At 43.5% G+C, this 24,419-nt stretch overlaps 1 protein-coding gene across 1 annotated transcript in view; it reads right to left on the bottom strand.

The window, feature by feature from the left end:
• The window catches only part of EPB41L4A (erythrocyte membrane protein band 4.1 like 4A), a 213,040-nt gene that overhangs the window by 91,241 nt on the left and 97,380 nt on the right, over positions 1–24,419 (bottom strand). The window contains exons 5-6 of the mRNA XM_060235611.1: positions 16,377–16,455; positions 9,867–9,964 (exon numbers count right to left, since the gene is read on the bottom strand). Coding sequence (XP_060091594.1) covers positions 9,867–9,964; positions 16,377–16,455 — 177 coding nt within the window. The remainder of the gene's footprint in view (positions 1–9,866; positions 9,965–16,376; positions 16,456–24,419) is intronic.

The raw sequence follows: 24,419 nt of genomic DNA, 5'->3' as shown, positions 1-24,419 counted from the left end.
CTGTGAGGAGTGATGTCACATACATGCTAAGCACGGTTATGCTGCATTTTTTTTCCAGCAAGACAAAGTGAAGCATGCACTTTGATTTCCAGGTTAGAAAAGGTACCATCAAAACTAAAAGAACATGAATGTGGTTAAATAGCGGCATCAAAGAAGCCATAAAAAGCAAGGTGGCTTCCTTTAAAAAGTGGAAGTCTAGCCCAAATAAGAAAAACGAAATGATTCTGCCATGATAAATTTTGATCTGCAGGAGGCAGCTGAAGACAGTTTTATTTACAATTGTATTTGACTAATTTTGTTTTTATTTATTAGCAGCCCTAACTGAAATTTTTGTTGTCTTTTTATGTGTTTTATCATTGTTGTTTTATTTATATTGTAAGCTACAAGGTAAAAGGTGACTAATAAATGTGTTAAATAAACAAATAAAAACAAATGCTAAGTGGGTGGCAAGGCAAATGAAATGAGAATTTCAAGAGAACATTGCTAAAAACATTAACACAAAACAGTAAGAATTTCTTTAAACACATCAGAAGCAGGAAACCAGCCAGGGTTAGATATTAAAGGAGTAGATGGATTGCTAAAGTAAGAACAGGAGAACAGAGACAGGCTGAATGAATTCATCTGCATCTGCCTTCTATGAAAGATGCAGCGCAATTATTCTCCCCAGAGTCACTGTTTGCAGGATAGGCATTTTAAGATTATGGGGATCCCAATGCTCCTGGGGAGGGGAAAGTACAGCGGTGGGAACAGATATTTATATAAGGGAAGGAGACCGAGATGCCAGAATGCTCGGCCTCCATCCAGCCTGCGTCCCATCCCAAAGGTTGCAAGCAGTGCAGCCAAGTTGGAACATCCGCCTCTGACACTGGTGTTGTGCAATGCTAGGTCCATTAATAATAAGACCTCTGTCTTGCGGGATTTCCTGCTAAAGCAGAATATGGGCCTAGCTTGTGTAACTGAGACCTGGGAGTGAGACAGGGAGACAGTGTCACGTTCTCAGGGCGCAGGCATGCAGGAGTCCAAAGCCAGTCCAAGGTCAAAGTCCAGGAAGTCAAGGAGGAGCCAAGTCACCAATGCAGAATCACAAACTGGAATCAGAAGTCAATGTTCAAAAGCCAAAAGGTCAGGGTGCCAAGGAAATCAAGCAGGTCAGGATCAGGAATCAGGAAGGAGCATGGATGCAAGCCAGAGAATAGACTTGTTGTTTCCACAAGGTTACCAGGTCCTGGGTGGGAGCTATACGGGAGTCTCAATCAGCCTGCTCCGTGGGTGGCAGTGACTCTACTAGAACTCAGGGATGAGAAATCTGAAGCACTGGCATGCCTCATGTCTTCACTCTGAAAGTTCTTTCCAGAGTCTGCTTCGAACTCTTGAGATGGGAGGAGGAGAGCTTGGAGGAGATTGATCCTCAACAGCTGACACTGGTGCCTGGAGAGTGCCTGCTGTCTGTACAGCTGAGGAACTGGCTGGCAACTTTTCCAGGTCTGTTAACTTTTCCAGCTCCTCCTCGTCAGGGCTCATGACAGACAGTTGCTCTCTCCCAAATAGATCCTCCTAGATTCTCAGTCCTTCACCAATCATGGACTAGCAGAAGCGGGGAGGAGTGGCGATGTTCATCCGGGAGGCTTACTCCTTCCAGGCATTCCTGGCTCCAAGGATCATCGGTGTTGAATGTACCGGTCTGATGGTTGAGGCACAAGAGAGTTTGGCTGTTTGGCTGGTGTAATGACCGCCCTCTGCACCGGCCAATGCCCTGCCGGCCCTTGTGGTGACCATAGCAGGCTAGGCACTGGAGCACCCTAGACTTCAATATCCATGCTGATGACGTGGGCTCCATACTAGCGTCAGACGTGGTGTCATCCATGGCGGCACTTGGACTCTCTCAATATGTAACTACTCCCACCCATCAGGCTGGACACATCCTGGATTTGATCTTTGCAGCAGGAATGACAGTGGATGTATTACTGCTGATGCAGTGCCGTGGTCGGACCACTACGCTCTGAAGGCCTGCTTGAATATCCCGCTCCATCCCTGTTTGGGCGGTGGGTGTATTTTAGCCAACCCACAGAGCCAAATGGACCCTATGCATTTCCAGGTGGCTCTTCGGGATCCTTGGCTCCCTGGTGATTCCCTAGATGAGCTGGTGGAGACCTAACATAGCAGGCTCACCATGGTCATCAACAAAATCGCTCCCCGGAGCCCTCTGTGCCCCCGTACAAAGCTGGCACCCTGGTACACGCTGGGGCTACAGCAGATGAAACGGAGGCTCAAGAGGTAGTGGCGTCTAGCCCGCAATGAAGTGAGAAGAACAGCTTATAGGTCGTATATGAGAACCTATGAGGTGGCAGTCAAGGCCGCTAAGAAAATATATCTTATGACCCTTATTGCATTTGTGAAGTCGTGCCCAGCACAATTATTTAGGACAATTTGGTCTTCAACTACCCTACCACAGGGTATACCAAATGCTAGTGAACTAGATATTTGCTGTGAGGCAATTGCGAGCTTTTTCGCATATAAAGTCCTGTCACTCCGCTGTAACATCCCTGCCACCTTGGAAACAGTAAATGAACTCGAGCCCCCAAGCACGTCTCCCAGTCAAGTTTTGGATTCTTTCACTCCACTCAGCCTAGAGGAAGCTGACAGAGTACTCTCCACTGTGCGCCCAACCACCTGTAGGTTGGACCCATGCCCCTCTTGGCTAATAAAAGCTGGCCAAGAGAAGCTACGAGTTCCACTAAGGGAAATTGTCAACAGGTCCCTTTTCGAAGGAACCTTTCCCCAGCCTCTAAAAGAGGCAGTGGTTTGCCCCCTTTTTAAAAAGCCATCTTTGGACCTGGCTGAATTGGCTAATTACCGGCTGGTGTCTAACTTGCCATTCTTAGGAAAGATTATTGAAAGGGCTATGGTAGTGCAGATTCAGAGTTTTCTGCATGATGCTTCCGTGCTTAATCCTCATCAATCTGGTTTTCGTCCCGGACACGGGACAGAGACTGTTCTGATCGCGCTCACAAATGACCTCCAGAGGCACCTGGACAGAGGTGGCTTGGCAGTGCTGATGTGGTTAGATCTGTCGGCGGCGTTCAACACAGTCGACCATCAGCTACTGACCTGTCGCCTCGCTGACAATGGGATCCAGGGGTTGGCCTTGAACTGGCCTTCCTCCTTCCTCCAGGGTCGGGAACAGAGGGTGGCACTAGGAGGGTGGCACAATCTATCCCGACGACACTCACTTATATGTGGTGTGCCACAGAAAGCGGTTCTTTCTCCAATGTTATTTAACAACTACAAGTGCCCCCTCGCCCAGGTTGCCCAGAGGTATGGGCTGGGTTGTCACCAGTATGTGGATGACAACCAGCTCTATCTGTTGATGAGCGGCCAGTCCAACTCCACCCCGGAAGATCTGTCCACAGCGGGGTGGCTCAGGCCAAGTAGACTAAAATTAAAGCCAAAAAAGACAGAGGTCTTGTATCTGAGTCACCATGGTGTGGGACTGGAGGTCCATTTACCGACCTTTGACAGAGCCCAGTTAAAAGCTTAGGGGTGCTCTTGGATCCTTTTTTAACAATGGAGGTCCAAGTAGCTGCCACTGCTAAGTCAGCCTTTTACCATCTGCAGATGGCAAAGCAGTTGGTCCCCTTTGTCGAACACGACAACTTGGCAACAGTGATCCATGCTATGGTCACCTCGAGACCGGATTACTGCAATGCTCTCTACATGGGGCTGCTCTTGTCCCAAATCCGGCGACTTAAACTAGTGCAGAATGCTGTAGCCAGGCGGTTAATGGGAGTTCCTCTACGGGAACACATTCAGCCTGTGCTGAAAGCGCTGCACTGGCTTTCGATAGGGTACCAGATTCGCTTCAAGATGCTTATCATTACCTTTAGCCCTATACGGCCAGGGTCCTGCATACCTTAGGGACCACCTTTCTCTGCATATGCCCCAGCTAGCACTTCGGTCAGGGTCTCAAAACCTGTTGACAGTCCCCAGCATCAGAGAAGCAAGGCTCAAAACTACGAGAGTCAGGGCCTTTTCCGTTGCTGCCCCTAGCTGGTGGAATGAGTTGCCAGAGGAGGTTAGGGTCCTGAGAGAGCTTTCACAGTTCCGCAAGGCCTGCAAAACGGCACTCTTCCGCCAGGCATTTACATGACGGTAACATCTGCAGCAATGGGACTGACCCATAAGAACACCACCAATGGCCTATCTCATCATGCTATGGTGATCCTGAGACCTCTGAGTACAGCTAACCACTAGAATACAATTGCTGCCTGAAACTATGATAGGAGCACATGCAAATGTCTTAACCAATTGTTTTTATGTTTTTATTGTTATTTATTTTATCGGTCACACTAATGTGCTTGTGTCAACCCTTGGTATGTGAGTTGCCCTGAGCCTGCCTTCGGCAGGGAGGGCAGAATATAAATTAAATAAATAAATAAGATCTGAATCAAATAGAGGTGACAAGGAATTACATTCCAGAACTAATTGACGAATTAAAAACTAACCACTTACTATGGCCAGAGGGCACACACCTGAAGATTCTTAAGAAAAATGTATGTAAAATTGCTAATATCCTATCAGTCCTATAAAACTTATCATTAAAATCTGATAAGATTGGAAAATAGTAAACATGCAATTTTTTAAAAAAGGAATCTATGAGGAATCTAGGAAATTGCAGGTCGGTTGGTTTAACATTTGTTCCACAGACACTGGTGGAAACAGTTATTAAATATAGAATTATTTAGCAAAGGATAGGACTTGCAATAATGGATTTAAATAAAGGGCAGGAAGATACCAGCTGGATATCAGGAAAATCTTTTTTACAGAATCTTTTTTACAGAAAATCTTTTTTACAGAGCTCACCACCTAAGTAGGTGGTGAGCTCCCCCTCACTGGAAGTCTTTAAGCAGCGTCTGGACAAACACTTGTCAGGGATGCTCTAGGCCAGTGTTTCCCATTTGCAGGGTTGTGACCCGGTACCGGGCCATGGAAGCCTCACTACCAGGACACAAGAAAAGCCAAAGCTAGCCCCACCCCCAGCAAAGCATGACCTCTGCTTTGCTTCCTTCCTTCCCCCTCTCTCTGTTGTGCAGAGAAAAGTTGGCCTTGAAGACTGACACAGGCTGCAAAGCTTGCGCTCCATTTGGCTTCCTTCCTTCCCGTCTCTCTGTTAGGCAGAAAAAAGCTAGCCTTGAAGACTGACACAGGCTACAAAGTCTGAGCTCTGTTTGGCTTCCTTCCTTCCCCCGTCTCTGTGTTGTGCAGAGAGGAGCTGGGCTGCCTCTCCTTCCTTCTCCCCCCTCCCAGTGTTTAAGAGAAAAGCTGGAGTTCACTGGCACTTTAGACCCATGAAGTGTTCTTCAAGGTATGAGCTTTCATGTGCCTTGCAGTATGCTCTTTTGGGGAGATTTCCGCGGGAGGCCTGGGCGGCAAAGAAGGGTGTGTGGTTTTTCTTCAGCCGGGACGCGCGGGGAGTGGGCATTCCAGTAGCTTTTTTTTTTTTAATCAAACGACCCTTGGGCAAAATTGTTGCTGGCTGGGGTCATCTGATGATGAGAAAGGCTTTTTTTTCTCCCCCCCCCTTTCTTTCTTTCCCTGTAAGTGATGCTCTGTCTGTATTCTTGGTGCTGGGAGGGGGGGAAGCAACAGTGGGAGGGTTTCTAGTGCCCTGACCCCACTGGTGGACATTCTGGTGCTTTTGGGGCATTGTATGAGAGAATTTTGGACTGGATTGTCCACTGGCCTGATCCAACATAGCTCCTCTTATGTTCTTATGTTCTTTCTTTCCATGTCTTCTTTTCCTCTTCTTCCATTTCATTCTTTCCCTTTCTTTCCTTCCATTTTTATTGGATGAAACTTTTCTGTTCATCATACTGTTGTTGCAGACATAGGAGCTCTGCCAATGAAAAGTTGGCACCGCCAGTTGTAGCTAGCTGGCCTTTCTATGAGATTTCTGTCTGGGTGAGTGAGAGTGAGAGGTGTGTGGCAGAAAGAGATTATTGGTGATTACTGTAGTATATCTCAACAGCACTGGAAGTGATGGTACTATGAACTTGGTACCATTTTACTGGTCCTGCTTTTAACAGCTGTCTGACACCAAAATTAAACTCCTACTGTAGATATTAAAAAGGATGAAAGAAGTTCACTGGCTAAATATCTGCAAAACAGGTTGCTTTTAAAAGCATGGAAAACACAGTCAGTAAAAAGCTGCAGGCCCCTCATAAATATCCTTTTTGGGATATCTACAGAAAAGCTTGTATGAACTTCATATAACTGGAAATTAATTCATTAATTGCAGTACAATTCTTTGCTACTTTTCACAGCAATTTCCCAGTGTTTCAGCCAAAGAAAAGTATGAAAAATAGCTGTCGAAAGGTTTTCTTGAAACCAAGCAAGCTTGGTTATAGCTTGAGTCTGGGTTCCAGTAGTAGCAGCTGAAGGAAGGGTCTATTAAATGTTTCAGCATATTTTGAGGTACAGCAGCTGCCAGGGCCCAGTGTGGGTGATACACAGTGCTGTCATTCCTGATGGCAATGGCAACAGCACTTCCAACTGCAAACACTGGCCAGTGCTGTTGAGGAAGGGGTGTGTAGGTGGTGCAGGCAATTGAACATGGGCATTAGGAGTGCATGCAAGCTGGAGAAGAACACACAGATAGGTGCATGCAGGTGTGGGAGCGGAAAGAAAGGACCGCCCACTTTCCACCCCCATTTTGGCTCAGCATGAGTTTCAGAGAGATTTTTCTGAAAATGAAGTAACTTCAGAAGAAGAGGCAGATTCGGGGGAGTGCCCTGGAAATGACATCACAGGAAAAGGTGGAGTTTTGGTTCACTTGGCCCTTGACACCACAGGAAATTACATAATTCCTGTCTTCAGGCTCCACCCCCAAAGTCTCTTGTCTCCACCCCCAAATTTTAGTGGGCCACAAAGGAGAAGTGTAAAAATAAACAGGCCACAGGAAAGAAGAGTTTGGGAAACCCTGCTCTAGCCTGATCCAGCATTGAGCAGGGGTTTAGATTAGATGGCCTGTATAGCCCCTTCCATCTCTGTGATTCTATGACCACTTCCTTCCACATTATCCAGCTTGCTGGTTAAGATCATCCTCAGAAGACCTCTTCCCTTTGCTCCCATCTGCAGAGGGGATGTGGGTAGCAATCAGAGACAGGGCTTTTTTGTAGCAGAGCTTTGTCTGTGGAATTCCCCCTTGAGGCTTGACACCTGGACAAAACATTTCTTTTTACCCAGGCTTTTAACTGGGGGCGGGGGAGCGGTGTCTGATCTTTTGAATCATACGTTACAATATGCTTCTAGGCTGAGTACTATTATGAGGATCATTAAGGTTACAAAATGTTTTATACTCTGGCTTTTTTTTAATGCTCTTTTATGACTACAAGTTTTATTGGCTGGTTTTTAGTGAATGTTAATTCTAATTATTTTAAAATGTTTTTCTAATTTTAACTGTTTTATTTTTGAGCCATCTAAAAAGAGGTCTCTGAAGAAGCAGCACATAGGTGTTTTAAATAAACGAAATAAATAAAGGGAAGTCCTGCCTTTCCCAATGTTTGGACTTTAGACAATGACAAGAATGTGTTGGAAGTGAAGGTCTGGGCACTATCCTCTGCCTCAGCCTGCAGACTTCATAGCAAGAGAGTCAGACAACTAGATAGGTAGAGTAAGTTTTCTTCCTCTTTTTACTCTTCTGCCACTGTCCCTTTGATATGCAGAATGCTATTCTCAAGGAGCAACTTCCTTCCTTCCATTCATCCTCTCCCACAACACAATTGTTGTGCACACCAAGAGGGAGGATACTCTGTCTCCATGTTGGCACCATGATGCAGATGACCATCTCACCATCTGCATCCATCCATAGTAATTTAGACTAGTATACTATCCCTGTCTCTAAGCTTTCCTATCTGGAATGTTGTTCTCTAAATAAAGAGACTATTATTAGTCTTCAAACTGAAGAGTGGCTCTGTGTAACTTTGTAACTTGACTAGAATACCTGGAACAAAAGATGCTGCTGTGTGTGTGTAGCTTAAAGTATTCAGCTAAACTAATCAGTGGAACTGGACTAACTTCCCGTCCCACAAAGTATCTTGAGATCTAAGCATGCTCATTGGTCTCCAGGAGACATCAGATGTTCAAGGCTGTTGAAAGTAAGTTTTAAAAAAAGAAAGCTGAAGGGACATTGGCCTGCTCCAATCCCTAATGGTTATCTGAGGGCTCAATTTAAGCATCCCTTGACTACAATCTCAACCTTGTGAATTCTTCCATCAAGCATAGAGAGGAAGAAGTAAAAAACACCCTGTTTAAGAGAACATAAGAGAAAACATGTTGGATCAAGTCAATGGCCCATCCAGTCCAACACTCTGTCACACAGTGGCCAAAAAACCCAGGTGCCATCAGGAGGTCCATCAGTGGGACCAGGATTCTAGAAGCGCTCCCACTGTTGCCTCCCCCAAGCACCAAGAATACAGAGCATCACTGCTCCAGACGGAGAGTTCTATCAATACACTGATGGAGAGTTCTATCAATACACTGTGTCTAATAGCCACTGATGGACTTCTCCTCCATATGTTTATCCAATCTCCTCTTGAAGCTGTTTGTGCTTGTTCACTCTCTTTCCTGCATTGTACTGCTCAGTTATAGAGCTAGAAGAGCAGCTTCCACTTCACCCAATCCCAAACTTCAGCAATCTGGACTAGAGAGTAATTGCACTACAGCACTAAACTTCCCCTCCACCGTTCATCATGGACACTCCAAACTGTAGTCACTGAATTTATAAGAGTTTTCTTCCTATGTAAGTTTGAGGCATACTGTCATGATTCTGGACCTACGATTGAAAAAGAAGCAGCCTGTAGGCCTCTAGGAAACCTCTCTTCCATAACAGGCCTACATTTCCCAGGCACTTTCCAAGCTTTATGACTGAACCTGGGGAAATCAAGGGAAAACAAGACACTAATCCCTGTGAAATGGGCAGAGCTCCAACAGACAAAATATACGGTCCTGCCCAGAGAAGGAAGGTGTTCTCTCCCTGGAAGGTGAGCAACACTGAATTGCTCCTGGACAGGGAAGAGAAGGCATGGCTTAGTGGAAGAGCCTCTGCTTGGCAGCAGAAGGACCCCAGCTCAATCCCTATCATCTCCAGTTGAAAAGACCAGGTGGTGGGTGTTGTGAAAGACCTCCAGCTGAGAGTTGATCCCATGGTAGGGTAAGTCAGGCCTCCTTGGATCATCTCGAAATAGAGACTAAGTAGAGCTTTGTTGATTTCTGGCTGGCTTCTTTCTTCGTGAGTTCGGTCTATATTTATTCTGCCCATTTTAATAACATTTCTAACATTCACTCACTTCTCGCACTGCTGCAGGCCTGAAGGGACTGAGGGAAAACTATACTACAGCCAGCAAACAAGTGGGGCGGTTTATTGGGTGGAGACTGGTGAAAAACAAAAGTGACATAATGGGATGCTCTATGATTTGCTTAATAACATTTGTTTAATAAGCTGATTCCTGTTCACTCTGCCTGGGCTCTTCCCACCTCAATTTTGGCCATATACCAGGACATGCCCTGACTGAAGAAGGGGCTGCCTGGGGGCAGGGAGAATGCTCTGGGCCCTCTCTAGTGAAGCCCTAGAACCAGAATGGAGGCAGTCTGTTAAGGCTCTTGCCTGCTGCAGGCCTGAAGGGACTAGGGGAAAAGAGAGATCCCTGGAAGGGACATTCTATCTGTGGCAAGCCTGCTTGGCCCCACACCATTCCATGGCACATACATAATTGGCCTGAAGCATGTATAATAAACTTCCACCTTCTAAAAAAGTATTTCAGAAATAACTGACAACAGAAGTGCAATATAATTTGAAACGAAATACATACATTGTATTGCATAAGCTCCAAGCTGAGCAGCAGTGTTGAAAGGACAAGGCAAGCGGCCTTGCAAGAGATCTTGTTTCACTTGTAAAAATACCTGATACCTAAAAACAAAGGCAGAAAATAAAATTACTAGACAGTGATAAAGATCCTAATGTACTAGCATTTTATTATTACATTTTATCCAAAAGAAGCACCATTAGATTAGCTTAAGAGAGGGCAGGCAATGCACAGCAAAAACCTGAAATCAAATTGTATTTTCTTTTTAATTTCTCAAATTGGTAGAATGGAGAAGCAGGTGTCTGAAGCACCAACCAAACATGGCTGCTGAGTAGCATTGCCAAATCCTCAGTAGAGGTGGGGGTCCCCTACTGCCAGGCCCCACTGCCCTCCTGTCAATCAGCAGGACAGCAGGGGGAACTTGTCACAAAAAAGAGGAAGATCCAGCCAATGTGCAGTGATTTCTCCCCATCACTCCCCACATGACTTGGAAGTGATGTGATCACACTGGGGATATCGGCAGTATGCTCTGGTATTTGGAGAAAAACTCTATGGGGAAAAAGTCAAATTTAATATATTGTTTTAGCCCAAATACCAGAGCTTTGCTCTGACATGATGATGTCACTTCTGGATCATGTGGGCAGTGATGTAGGCACATCACTGCATGTTGGCTGGGCCTCCCTCTTGCGTTGGGTTACTTCCTCCCCATTCCCTGCCAGTTGCCAAGAGGGACCTGGCAACCCTACTGCTGGGAGTTCTCCAGCTGTACATGCAGACCCAGCAACCCTAAGGAACAGACACAATTATATGTACATGATATTATTAGACATGATCTGCTGTTCCTCACAAGACAGGATCTACAGGTACCCACCACAGATCTGCATACACGATGCATCTGCTTGAACAGGAAGCAGGTTATGCAATAAAAATATCTATATTAAATGCAGCACAGTCAGCATCTTATTCTCTCTTCCTTATGAAACTGAATAATGGCTTGAACAACTGCATTAGACAGCACTAGGAATGAGGCCAGTTATGAGGAAAAATACAATAGGCTCTAGAAAGAGCCTCTGGGTGAGTGCCCCCTACCCTTAGTTTCCCATCCACTTAAGTGAAGGCATTCCCTCCCCCCCCCCCCCCCACACACACATACCTCCAGGGAAGCTGATCTCTGCCATCTGGAAAGTTGTAATTCTGAGTGATCTCCAGACCTCACCTGGAGATTGGCAACAATGGTTCCCCAGAAGGAAATGGCTGGTTTGAAGGTGGAGTCTATGGCATTGTACCTGACTGAGGTCCCCCCCTCCTCCAACCCCACCCTCTCCAGGCTCAACCACTCAAATCTCCAAGAATTTTCCAACCTGGAATTGGTAGTCACACTGGGAGGCTGTGGACTATGCCAAGCAGGGCCACCCAAGATGGACAGGCCACAGCTGAGATCCGAGACAAATGCGATCCACTGGAGAAGGAAATCGCAACCCACTACAGTATCCTTGCCAAAAAAAACCTCCTATGGACAGTAACAAAAGGCTAAAATATATGGCACTGGAAGATGAGCCCCTCAGGTCAGAAGGTGCCCAATATGCTACTGGGGAAGAGCAGATGGCAAGTACAAGTAACCACAGAAACAGTGAAGTGGCTGGGCCAAAGTTGAAAGAACGCTGATGGTGAAAGGAAAGTCCAATGCTACAAAGAACAATACTGCATTGGAATGTAGAATATAAAGTCTATAAATCAAGGTAAGCTGGATGTGGTCAAACAAGAGATGGCAAGACTGAACATCAACATCTTGAGAATCTGAACTAAAATGGATAGGAATTGGCGAATTTAACTCAGAGGATCACTATGTCTATGTCTATTTATAGTTAACAAGAGAGTGAGGATGGCAGTAATGGGATACAATCTCAAAAATGACAGAATGATCTCGGTCCGTATCCAAGGCAAACCATTCAATATCACAGTAATTGATATCACAGTAATTCAGTATCATCATTCACTATCACAGTAATCTTATGCCCCAACCACTGACACAGAAGGCTCTAGAATTAACACCAAAGAAAACATCCTCCTCATCATAGCGGACTGGAACGCCAAAGTAGGAAGTCAAAAGGTACCCAGAACAACTGACAAGTTTGGCCTTGGAGAACAAAATGAAGCTGGACAAAGGCTACTAGAGTTTTGTCAAGAAAACAAGCTGGTCAAAGCGAACACCCTCTTCCAACAACCTAGAAGGCAACTCTACACATGGACATCATCTGATGGGCAACACAGAAATCAGATTATGTACTCTGCAGTCAAAAATGGAAAAGCTCCTTACAGTCAGCAAAAACAAGACCTGCAGCTGACTGCGGCTCAGATTATGAGCTACTCATTGCAAAATTCAGGCTTAAACTGAAGAAAATTGGGGAAGCCATTAGGCCATTCAGGCTTGACGATCACATCCCTTATGAATATACAGTGGAAGTGAAGAATAGGTTTAAGGAACTAGAGTTGATAGACAGAGTGCCAGAAGAACTACAGACGAAGGTTCATGACATTGTACAGAAGGCAGCAATCAGCACTATCCCAAAGAAAAAGAAATGCAAGAAAGCAAAGTGGCTGTCTGATGAGGCTTTACAAATAACAGAGGAAAGAAGGAAAGTGAAAGGCAAAGGTGAAAACAAAAGATTCACCCAACTGAATGCAGATTTCCAGAGAACAGCAAGGAGAGATAACGAGGCCTTCCTGAAGGAACAATGCAAAGCAATAGAGGAAAATAACAGAATGGAAAGGGCAAGAGATCTCTTCAAGAAAAGTGGAGAAATCAAGGGAACGTTTCGTGCAAAGATGGCCATGATAAAGGACAAAACCGGTAGGAACCTCACAGAAGCAGAAGAGATTAGGAAGAGGTGGCAAGAATACACAGAAGAATTATACAATATATATAATTATAGAATTATATCTCAATGTCCTTGACAACCATGACGGTGAAATCACTGACTTTGAGCCAGACATTCTGGAGTGTGAAGTCAAATGGGCCTTAGAAAGCACTACTAACAACAAAGCAAGTGGAGATGACAGTATCCCAGTTGAGCTATTCAAAGTCCTAAAAAATGATGCTGTTAAAGTGATAAACACATTATGAAAACAAATCAGCCAGTGTCATAATGCCCCTGTATAAATCGATGGTGCGGCCTCATTTGGAGTACTGTGTGTACAATTCTGGTCATCGCACCTCAAAAAAGATATTATAGCATTGGAAAAAGTCCAGAAAAGGTCAATTAGAATGATTAAAGGGTTGGAACACTTTCCCTATGAAGAAAGGTTAAAACGCTTGGGGCTCTTTAGCTTGGAGAAACGTCGATTGAGGGATGACATAATAGAGGTTTACAAGATTATGCATGGAATAGAGAAGGTAGAGAAAGAAGTACTTTTCTCCCTTTCTCACAATACGAGAACGCATGAACATTCAATGAAATTGCTGAGCAGTCAGGTTAGTACTGATAAAAGAAAGTCCTTCTTTGCCCAAAGGGTGATTAACACATGGAATTCACTGCCACAGGAGGAGGTGGTAGCTGCAAGCTTCAAGAAGGGATTGGATAAGCATAAGGAGCAGAGGTCCATAGTAGCTATTAGCCACAGCGTATTGTTGGAACTGGGGCAGTATTCTTGGTGCATTGGGGGGGGGGGGGCACAGTGGGAGGACTTCTAGTGTCCTGGTCCCACCGGTGGACCTCCTGATGGCACTTGGGGTTTTTTTGGCCACTCTGTGACACAGGGTGTTGGACTGAATAGGCCATTGGCCTGATCCAACATGGCTTCTCTTATGTTCTTATGTCAGTAAATTTGGAAAATGCAACAGTGGCCACAGGATTGGAAAAAGTCAGTTAACATTCCAATCCCAAAAAGGGTAATGCCAAGGAATGTTCAAACTATTCCACCATTGCACTCATTTCACATGCCAGCAAGGTCATGTTAAAGATCCAACAAGCTAGCTTCAGCAGTATGTAGATTGGGAATTACCAAAAATTCAAGCTGGGTTTCGGAGAGGTAGAGAAACTAGAGATCAAATTGCCAACATTTGCTGGATTATGGAGAAAGCACGGGAGTACCAGAAAAGCGTCTATTTCTGCTTCATTGACTACACTAAAGCCTTTGACTGTGTGGATCACAACAAACTGTGGCAAGTCCTTAAAGAGATGGGAGTACCAGACCACCTCACATGTCTCCTGAGAAACCTGTATAAAGGTCAAGAAGCAACTATCAGAATGGGATATGGAGCAGCTGATTTGTTTGAAATAGGAAAAGGAGTTCGACAAGGATATATATTGTCACCCTACTTATTTAATTTATATGCAGAGTACATCATGCAGAATGCTGGCCTGGATGAAGCACAAGCCAGAATTAAGATTGCCGGGGAAAACATCAGCAACCTCAGATATGTAGAAGACACCACTCTAATGGCAGAAAGTGAAGAGGACCAAAAGAACCTCTTGTTGAGGGTGAAAGAGGAGAGCACAAAAGTAGGCTTGAAACTCAACATCAAAAAACCTAAGATCATGACATCACACCTTGGCAAATAGAAGGGGAAGACATGGAAGTAGTGACAAATTTCACATTTCTGGGATCCAAGATCACTGCAGATGGTGACCCTAGCCATGAAATTAAAAGACGTTTGCTCCTTAGGAGGACAGCTATGGCAAACTTAGGCAGTATAATAAAAAGTAGAGATATCACCCTGCTAACAAAAGTCCATATAGTTAAAGCTATGGTATTCCCAGTAGTAATGTATGGCTGTGAGAGTTGGACCATAAGGAAGGCCAAGCACAGAAGAATAGATGTTTTTGAGATGTGGTGATGGAGAAGACTCTTGAGTGTCCCTTGGACTGCAAGAAGATCAAATCAGTCAGTCCCAAGGGAAATCAACCCTGACTGTTCCCTGGAAGGTCAGATTTGAAGCTGAAGCTCAAATATTCTGGTCACCAAATGAGAAGGGAGCACTAACTAGAGAAGATCCTGATGCTGGGAAAGACAGAAGGCAAAAGAAGAAGAAGACGGCAAAAGATGAGATGGCTGGACAGCGTTACTGATGTAACTAACATGAATTTGAGCAGACTTTGGAGGATGGTGGAAGACAGGATGGCCTGGCATGACTTTGTCCTTTGGGTCACAAAGAGTCAGACTCAACTGTGCTACTGAACAACAACAAAGTCACACTGGCTGTGATGGGGGGCTGCTGCTGAACAGGGGCAAGCAGCTGGGCCAAATTAAGTCATGTCAGTCAGCTGAACTCAAATCACCCAGAGGGTGCTGCCAGGCCTAGGGTAGCCAAGAAGAAGATGATATTGGATTTATATCCCGCCCTCCACTCTGAAGAGTCTCAGAGCGGCTCACAATCACCTTTACCTTCCTCCCCCACAACAGACACCCTGTGAGGTGGGTAGGGCTGGAGAGGGCTCTCACAGCAGCTGCCCTTTCAAGGACAACCTCTGCCAGAGCTATGGCTGACCCAAAGCCATGCTAGCAGGTGCAAGTGGAGGAGTGGGGACTCAAACCTGGTTTTCCCAGATAAGAGTCCGCACACTTAACCACTACACCAAACTGGCTCTCCAGGTAGTGCCTGAAGATCACCTGGAATCACAGCTGAGCTCCAGACAACAGATTTCTCTCTCCATCCTGGAGAAAATAACAGCTTTGGTGGGTGGACTCTATGCATTCTATTCAGCTGAGGGCTCTCTTTACTGCCTAGCAGCTTCCCCAGTGGCCCAGTCCTCATCTGTCCTAGGACAAGGCTGATGGGAGGAGGGAGGGAGTGACAGGAAAGAGGCAGCCGCCATGGCCTCTGAAGAAACTGTGAGGCTGCAATAGAGTGGCAGCCCCTTCTGAGGCCAGTTGACAGAGTGGACACAGAGAAAGTCAGAGATGTGTCTGTCTCTGAGGTAAGACCGTTTTGTCAGTTTGTTCAGTGCTCCTGGGCCTATAGTAGGTGGGAGGCAGGGGAGTCACCCAATGGGAACCCAAAGGGGGTGACTAATGCATTATTGGCCAATGGTTTGTTGAGTACACCCATCAGCCAATGGGAGCCCTCCATTTGACCACCACCACTGGGAAATTATTATCTATGATGATAATTTGTGAACCTTTCATTAGCGAACTTTGTTATGTTTTGGATGGGTCATTCAGTTTTGAAAATAAATGCACATCTAGAACATATTCCTTAAAGCTATGTTAGAATGAGTTTTCATAGATTTCATTTTTACTCTATTCAAAAGTTCCATCATGACAAAATACAAACCTGAATGAACCAAATGGGTTCACAACCAAAACAAAGAGAACTGTGATTTCCCCGCTATTTAAAAACAAACATATAAACAAAAAACCAGTTTTAATAACAGGCATTACAAGCAATGAAAACTATTGTATTAAATCACTTGCTCATGCTCTTTTAAAAATGAAAGACATCCATAAATTTTTACTACTTTCAAAAAGTACCTGCTGTGTCCTTTCCCTAACGGCTAGATGCTATTTATACAATACCTGGTAATTTCTTCATTTAGTTTGCAAGGATCCTCTGCATAAAATTTAACTCCAAAATACAGAGTATATGGTGGACCAGCTATTAGAAATAAGAAAACACATTAATTTTGAAGTATATATAAAATTTCTTTGCATATAATATTACACTCACAAACACCAAAGCCAAATACAAATTTGAATTTATGTGGTCCAAGTTCCGGCTTCTCAAAGAAGGTGCCCCCAACCTCCATTGTTTCCAAATGAGGGGGGAAATGGAAAAAAGCAAGCCCAGCAGAACAGAATCAGAGTCCCTGAGAATCTCTGCAGTAGAAACTGAAGGCAGGGGACATTTTTACAAGCCCAGAAGAACCGGTGCCACTGTGGCTCTGAAAGCCCAACAGGACTAAAGTCAAGCCAGGAAAGTGCTTTTTGGGAAAATGCCAGTCACAACCTTAAAAGTGGACCCCCTGCAAGCTACACACAACAAATGTACAGGGAATCTCACCCTGCCAGCCACTTCTCTACAATATCGTCAAGTTCAGGGCAGATTACACTTCTGGGGTCCCAGTTACGGACTCCCATAAAAGGTTTCCCTGGTGCTCCCTCTGGAAAAACAGCTACAGTTATAGGAATCTATGGAACCGCTCAGGAACAAGTCAGTGACATCAAACTCACAGGGAAACTTCACCTGGACTAACACCCACCCACCACATGCTGGAAGCAAGGGAAGCAAAACCAAAAATTACTTCTAGATCTTCATTATTGACAACTAAAATTAGAGAGGGTAATGCAGAAAGGATTATTATTCCATTAACTGATGATGGGAGATACACGCCCATTAGAAATATCATTACCAAAAATAAATATCATTATTAAATATTCTGAGATGCTGTTCACCCTATTATTTACTTACAGGAGATCTAGAAACCTGAATTCTCCCCCCCACACACACACACATATAAGATAGGAATTGATGGCAAAGCCAAGTCAGTTGGCAATCACCCTTGTGGGAACTGCTCTGTTTTTCTACCTGTGCTTTCACACTGACTCATTTAAAGACTCTCCTTTGGAGGAAAATTCTTGGCATTTCCTAAAAAGTATGTATAAAAAATTCAAATCAAACGTTGTCCCTTCTTGTATACAAGTCTTAAATAAGGTTCTAATTACCATGAATACAGCAGAGCTTCTACTCCACTGGAGTTGCCAAAAGTTGCCATGCCTCTACCAGTAAAAGTGCTGTTCCACCAAGTGTTATCATGCTGGCAAAAGTTTACCTTTGAATCCATACCTTCATCATTTAGTGCCTTCAAAAAACATTACTTAGGAGAACACCGGAATCATAGAAATATCTAAAGAAGCTTTAGCATTTTCTGATAGCTAGACATGGAAATAACCAGGGCTCATTTCCTGGGGGAATGCACAGGAACAATGTTCTGGGAGAAAAGAAATGTTTTATTTATTTATTTTTACCTTATAAGGTAGCTTCACTCCAGCTCTGCTTCCTTTGCAGTCAGCTGGAGCTTCATAGGCTAGCAGGGGTGTCAAACATCCACTTGACTGGCTTTCCCCAGTGGCTGTTACTTCCTCTTTTCCCACACAAACCCCACCCCCTCGCTGCCTGGGTCTGCCTCTCCCTCACCGTCCTACTGCGTGTGCTTACAAAGTAAGGTTTGAGTCCAGCTTCAGCATAAGACCAACTAAGTTTTGTTCAAGATATGCATTGCTACTCTCTCTTTTTCCCTGTGTGTGTGTTCAGTTGGGCTTGATATGCTGCAGTTGTCCCAGGTGCAACTGGGTCCGTCTCTTCCCCTTCCCTTGCTACCAGGTGTCTGTATGTGTGCAAACTGCCAAGTGAGAGTCCATTGGCATCTTAAGTTTTCTTCAGGACTCTATCTTGCTACTCTTTCTGTGTATGTTTGCACGATCCATTGAGCTCGTTATGCTGCAGTTCTCTTGGGTTTAACTGGGTCCAACTCTAATTCCCTTTGCTACCGTGTGTCTGCCTATGTGTATACAAAGCAAAGTCTGAGCTGGGTCATGGCCACACCTCCCAACTCTCCCTCCATGCGCAACTTCTCCCTGTGGAAAACTGGATTTTAAAACCATTTAATTTAAAATGACTTTTAATTGCACCACAGTACACCATGCTGCAATAGCCAGCACTCCCACCCCTAACCTGGCTGTCTGATTTTATGTCAGTCAGTGCTTTCACTCCTTCCTGTAGCTGGCAAGGGCAGCTCCAACATGTTGTTTTGGGCAGCCACAGGCAACTAAAATCCCAGAGATGTGGTGCTAAAAGGTCTTTTGTCTCTCATCGGTATTTCCCTCCCCCTTCCTTCCCTCCCCGGCTTTTCAGAAGTGCAGAAGCTGGACTCTTCTGGATATCAAAGCTTAGTCTCCAGTGCTGGAGTTCCTGCTGCTGCCCCTCTTCTCCAGCTTTTAGCTATCCTAAAGGAGGCTCTTTGTTGTGCCCCCTTTGCCCACCAGCTTTTTCCCAGGCTTTGCTCTGGAATTCCAAAGGGGGGGGGGGATGGGGGGGTTGTCATACAGTTTGAAAGTACTATGGAGTTACTCAGAACATTGAAATCCTTCCCCTTCCAGGATCCCCCAAAGTCTTCTTTTTTGAGACCAAGGGGAGACCACTTGGGCTAGAAACTGTTCTTTTTCTTAAATGAAGGCTGGAACTCTGGAAATGCTGGATTTGACTCTGAAGCTCATGTTGATGCTCGATAGGCTTACTGGATCTTGAAAGTCCTCCCCCCCACCTTCTTTACCACACAGAATGGAGATCCCTGAACTGTGCGCATCAAAGAATGCCAAATTCTTTGAAGTGAGAATCTGAATTCAGTGGCCTGTGGAAGTTTTATGCAGATGGAGCATACTTTATAAGGGGAGAAGCCAGGGGTTGTAAATTCTGATCCCCTTGCACTTGTCTTTGTTATAACTTACCAGTATGCAAATTGTTTTTATAACTGCCCCAAAAGAAAAAATTTTGCTCCACAAGCCAAAAAACCCTGTCTACACCCCTGAGTTTGAGTTCAGTGACATCTAAAGATTGGCAAAAGATTTTTTTCCAAGGTATGAACTTTCCTGTGCCTTGCTCCTCTGTGTGTATTCTGTTGGGCTGGTTATGCTGCAGTTCTTCTGAGTGCAACTGGATCCCTCTTCCCCTCACCTTGCTACAGAGTGTCTGTGTGGTGTGCAAAGCAATTCAGGGAGGTGGATTAGACTGACAGTTTGCATCCAGACCAAGTTCACTCAGCAGATTTCATTTTATTGACTGGGGATTTTTGAACCTAAGCCTCCCAAATAGTAGGCTCATACTGAACACTATACATTGCTCTGTATAGACCACTATTCATTGCTCTCTATTCTTGCACTGCCTTATAGGCGTTGTGGCTATTTTTCTGGGGAAGACTACAGTTTTGTAAACAAACACTCCAGTATAGTTCTGTAGGCTCCCCACTCCAGGCAGCAGGGCATCATCAGCAACAAAATATTGCAAGAGAATGTTTTAAGCATGTTTGTACTTTAAATAAAAAATAAAATACTTAATTGTGCTTGCGTCTGTTATAAAGTTTATATATGTGCTAATGGGCATTACATTTTATGACACACATGGCCTGGCCTGACAAGGTCTAATTTATGTCACATTCGGCCCTCATAACTAATGAGTTCAACACCCCTGAGCTACAGTATATTGGCTCTTCACAAACAGTATTGGCTCTTTTGAAATCTGGCCCCAACGCCTCAGCTCTATTAGGGGAGAGATTGAGGTATGCTTCCCAATCCCCAACTTTAATCTCAAGTGTGTTCTAACATGCGCACACACAAGCAGTAAAAATGGCCCTGGTGACTTCACATTGCCCCTAAAAGCATGCATCTGAAAACCTGTCCCCTCTGAAAACAGCAGCAACAAATAATGGTTCCAGACATACATCCTCCCTGTTGCAAGAACACAAGGGGGGGGGGGTGATAACAGAGTTTACTATGTGCCTGTTTTGTACATGCTAGACAAGGCCTTTATCTATATTTTTGTATTTCTTTTGCTGAATTCCATTTTGCTTTACCTGTTTTTCTGAATTTGTTGATTTTTGTACACGATGGAACATTTAATTCCAGCATGGCACTTCATGTAATTCCACAGGTCAAGCTATTGTGGAACATGCTAATCAGACATTGAAAACCACTCTTTAAAAACAATTAAAAGGAGTGAAAATGGAGGTTTTTATCTAAATGTGGCTTCAAAATGAATATGGTCTTATTAACTTGGCATGGTCCAGTTCCCCCCTTACCTGGGGGTGCAGACATACTGCTGTGTTTTCTCTTGCAGGTCTTTTGTGGATTCTGGCACGTTGTATTCACCCGGCTAAAGATGGCATGGCATCAGGGTCTCCCAAATCTGATTCCCAATTTCAATCTCAGCCTCAAACGCTGGAAGAGGCTGGGCAAGAGCCTTCTCCAGAGAATTTGGTGGCTGCTGTTTTTGTTACTCACAATGAAATCCATGACTAGTCTCTATTGTTTGTATTTATGTATTTTGTCTCCTGTCAAGGCTATTAGTTTTACATTTATCACAATTTTTCATCTTATTTTGAATTGCTTCACAATTTTTATTCATTTAAATTTGAAAATTCTTTTTGTTGTTGGTTCTGAATTTTTATTTTCTGAAAAGAACAGTGTTTTAAAATTCTACCTCACAAATTTTGGTTCCAACAAGACCTTTTTCCATTTGAAGTTATAGCATATGTTATAGAAGAACATATGTACCCTTCCTTGGATAAAACTACCCTCTCACTGTGCATTTTCTCTTTTAAGTCTTGAAAAACTAATACTTTGTTTTATCAGTGACACAATTATTCTCAGTGTCATGTTTCTCACAGAAATACCTTTTCTAGATCTGTTGATAATTTACTAGGCAGAATTCCTGAAAACTCTTGGTCTTCATTAGAAATCTAGACTTCAATAATGTTCTGCATTCCTCAAATGTATATCTTCATTTGCTCTCTTAATGTCATTTATGTTCCATCTATGAACTGTGCATATCAATCTTCCTATTTAGCTATTTGGTGAACCTCTTATCTGTGGAAAGAGGCATCTACATGCTTATCTATTTTATTTTATGCCTCTAGAGTATCTTGTTAGAGTTTGACCTTTTCTGAGTGTTTTGTGTAGAAAATCCTTTCTATATTTCATGTTCTTAACATGCTAGGACGCCAGTTCTGTTTGATTTTGTGTTTCAATCCAGTCTACAGTCCTGGCCAGGCTTGCTACTAGAGGACACATTTCCATTTGCTTGTTTTAAGTTTCAGCCCCTCCATTATTTCAACCTCTTCATCAAGGTTGAACACCCTGCTTTATGCATCAGTTTTGAATAATATCTTTGCACTGCCATACACATCTCCTTTGCTGTGCAAGCTCCTTACTAGGTTTTCTCCTAAGTTTATATATATATTGCATGCTTATTTTAAGTTTGCTCATCTTTTCTTTCAATATCCTGCGCAGGAAATCTGGACCTGCAAGTCAAGTTTAAATGCATGTTCATTATGGTGGTTTTAAAAATTGCTGGTATGTCTGTTAAGAATTGTTTAAGGATTAATTATTATTTGCTTTTAGGATTTTGTTGTTAAAGCTTGTAGAAACCCACTCTCACACCTATATGAGACCCACAAAACAAATTTTGGATGAGCTGGCACAGAGAAAAGGGGGATTCAGTGGGACTTGATCGACCCACTGATTTCCAGTGGTTTAAATTCTCTGATCCAGTTCTCTAATCATTTTGGGTCTGATCCCTCATATACATATATGTTAAAGCTAGCATTGTTCTATTGAGGCCTCAGTTTTATTTTGTTTGTTTTTAAAGTTTTTTCTTATTTTTGACAATTTCATATGTTCCAAAGCTATAGCAAAAGTTTTTCTTTCCTTTTTGTGACCATTTTTATAATCCGGAGGTAATTCCAACTCTGGTAATCTCTTTTTGGAGCTCCAATCTTGTGCACAATTTCATGTTTTCTTTTTTTTTAAATTCATATATGTTGCAACAAAGTAAAAAGCCTCTCATGAATCTCTAGGTACATGCTTTCTATATGGGTGTACACTAGTATGAATTATGAGAAGTGATGCATAGGTTTATATTGTGAATTTGTATTCTACATAATGTATAGTGTATTAAACTTGCCCTTTAACATTGGAAGGGTAGAGACCTTGTAAAACTGAAACTCTATGTGAGGAGAAGAAAGTCTCCAGTCCAAAACAAGCGTAGTAATTTAGTTATGGCAATTTGTGGACAGTCAAGAAAAGCTTTAAAGGAAAAAAAGCATCTATTATTATTGTATTGTTTGTTTGTTTCTTCAAGTATGTTTTCCAGGCTGTTCCATATCTTTCAGGGATCCTGATATTGCCTGGACATGCCTCATTGATGTTGGAAGGAAGGCCTCCCCCAAAACCCCATCCAAAATGAGTTATGGAGAGCACTTATTTCCCGGGCAATTCCTCTGCCTAGCAAAAGGCTAGAGGACCCAGCGAGGTCCCAATAAGCAGCCCCACGGCCACTTCCAAGTCGTACTTCCAAATAAAAAGAATTCCTTTTGGCTGTAATAGAAACACATTTCCCTGTGAAAAGATTGTCATGCATAAAGCACACAAACTCTCCATGAACTCAAGAAAGAAGGCCTTTTGTTAGACTAAGGGAGGAGGGGAACAAGAAATGAACAGTGAAATGGTTTTTATATTGTAATAATGAGCCAGTATGGACTGCCCATTTCTGGCCATGCTCTCACCTATGTCTCAATGTGTGTATCTTGATCACCTAGGCTACAATATGTTGTTTGCCATAAAGGCACATGAATTGATTCAGTTTATAACATGTCACTTGCATATGTCCCTCAGTATTGCTTATGTGCCTAGACGTTAAGATATTCATCTTATATTTTTGCAACATAGCTAGTAATGTTTATTGATAAAAAAATTTCAATATCAAGACACATAGCTTTCCCTCATTCATGAAGAGCTTACTTTTTGGTAATTGACATTCCCATCCCCCTCTTGTCTCAACTGTTTTAACCCTGGTTGTTTGAAACCTAAATGAGAGCACATTATGCAATTTGGCCTACACTCTCCAGGAATTGTACAGTGCAGGAAGGGGAAAACTGATACCAGGGTGCTATGGTATAGAGGGTAGCCTAGTTTCAAAAGAGACCTGGTGGGCCCTCTCACGCGAGAGGGGGTGGCCTAGCCTCAAAAGACATGGTGGGCCCTCTCACGCTAGCCTGCATACCCAGCCCCATGATGGAGACTTAAACAGTTCTGAGGTGGAAGGCTGGCCTGCCTAGCCGAAAGTATGCCTCTGAATAACCCTTGTCCCCCTATACATGCATCTTTTCTGGATGGACAAAAATTAAATATTAAGATGTGCCAGTGTGAATGCATAAATCCATCATTGTTTGTTTCCCACCTGTGCCTTATCCATTACCTCATCTTTATTAGTACACCTTTTTATTAACTCATTGTGATGTTATTTCATTCCTTCCTGGGAATGTCAAGATCAAATTGTTATTTTGCTGCCCTTTGCAAGCGGCCATATAAAAAAGAAAAGAGTGGAATGTGGGGTTCACGCGCTTGAGCCCCCAGACCCTACAAAGCCTGAAGACAGAAATGTGGGTGGATCATGCATTTGGCATATCAGCCTGAGCCGCCCACGTTGTGTCTGAAAGGCTAAAAGGGCGCAGACATCTTACACTCATATTCTCGCTTCCTTATGCTGAACTTAGCATATCAAATTATACTATTTGGTATATTTATTATATTTAAAAGTATAAATGCCTTATTTTCCAACAAGCAAAATCACAAATACAGCCAATACTAAAGAGTGACAGCTGAAAAGAGAAAGTGCCCATTTTGTAAATAAAAATGAGTGTTATTTGGTCAGAAACAGTCTCACAGTCAACAAAGGACTAGCACCATAACTGGATACTGAGGTACACTTCTATCTGATAGTCTATTTACCATACATATTGTTTTAAATAATTTGATTGTGGCCAAAACTATCATTCTCTAATGCTATAG

The sequence above is a fragment of the Heteronotia binoei genome, chromosome 4 (genome assembly GCF_032191835.1).
Source record: "Heteronotia binoei isolate CCM8104 ecotype False Entrance Well chromosome 4, APGP_CSIRO_Hbin_v1, whole genome shotgun sequence".
Taxonomy (NCBI): domain Eukaryota; kingdom Metazoa; phylum Chordata; class Lepidosauria; order Squamata; family Gekkonidae; genus Heteronotia; species Heteronotia binoei.
The sequence above is the reverse complement of the archived record's forward strand: the minus strand, read 5'-3'. Positions and strand labels throughout refer to the sequence as shown.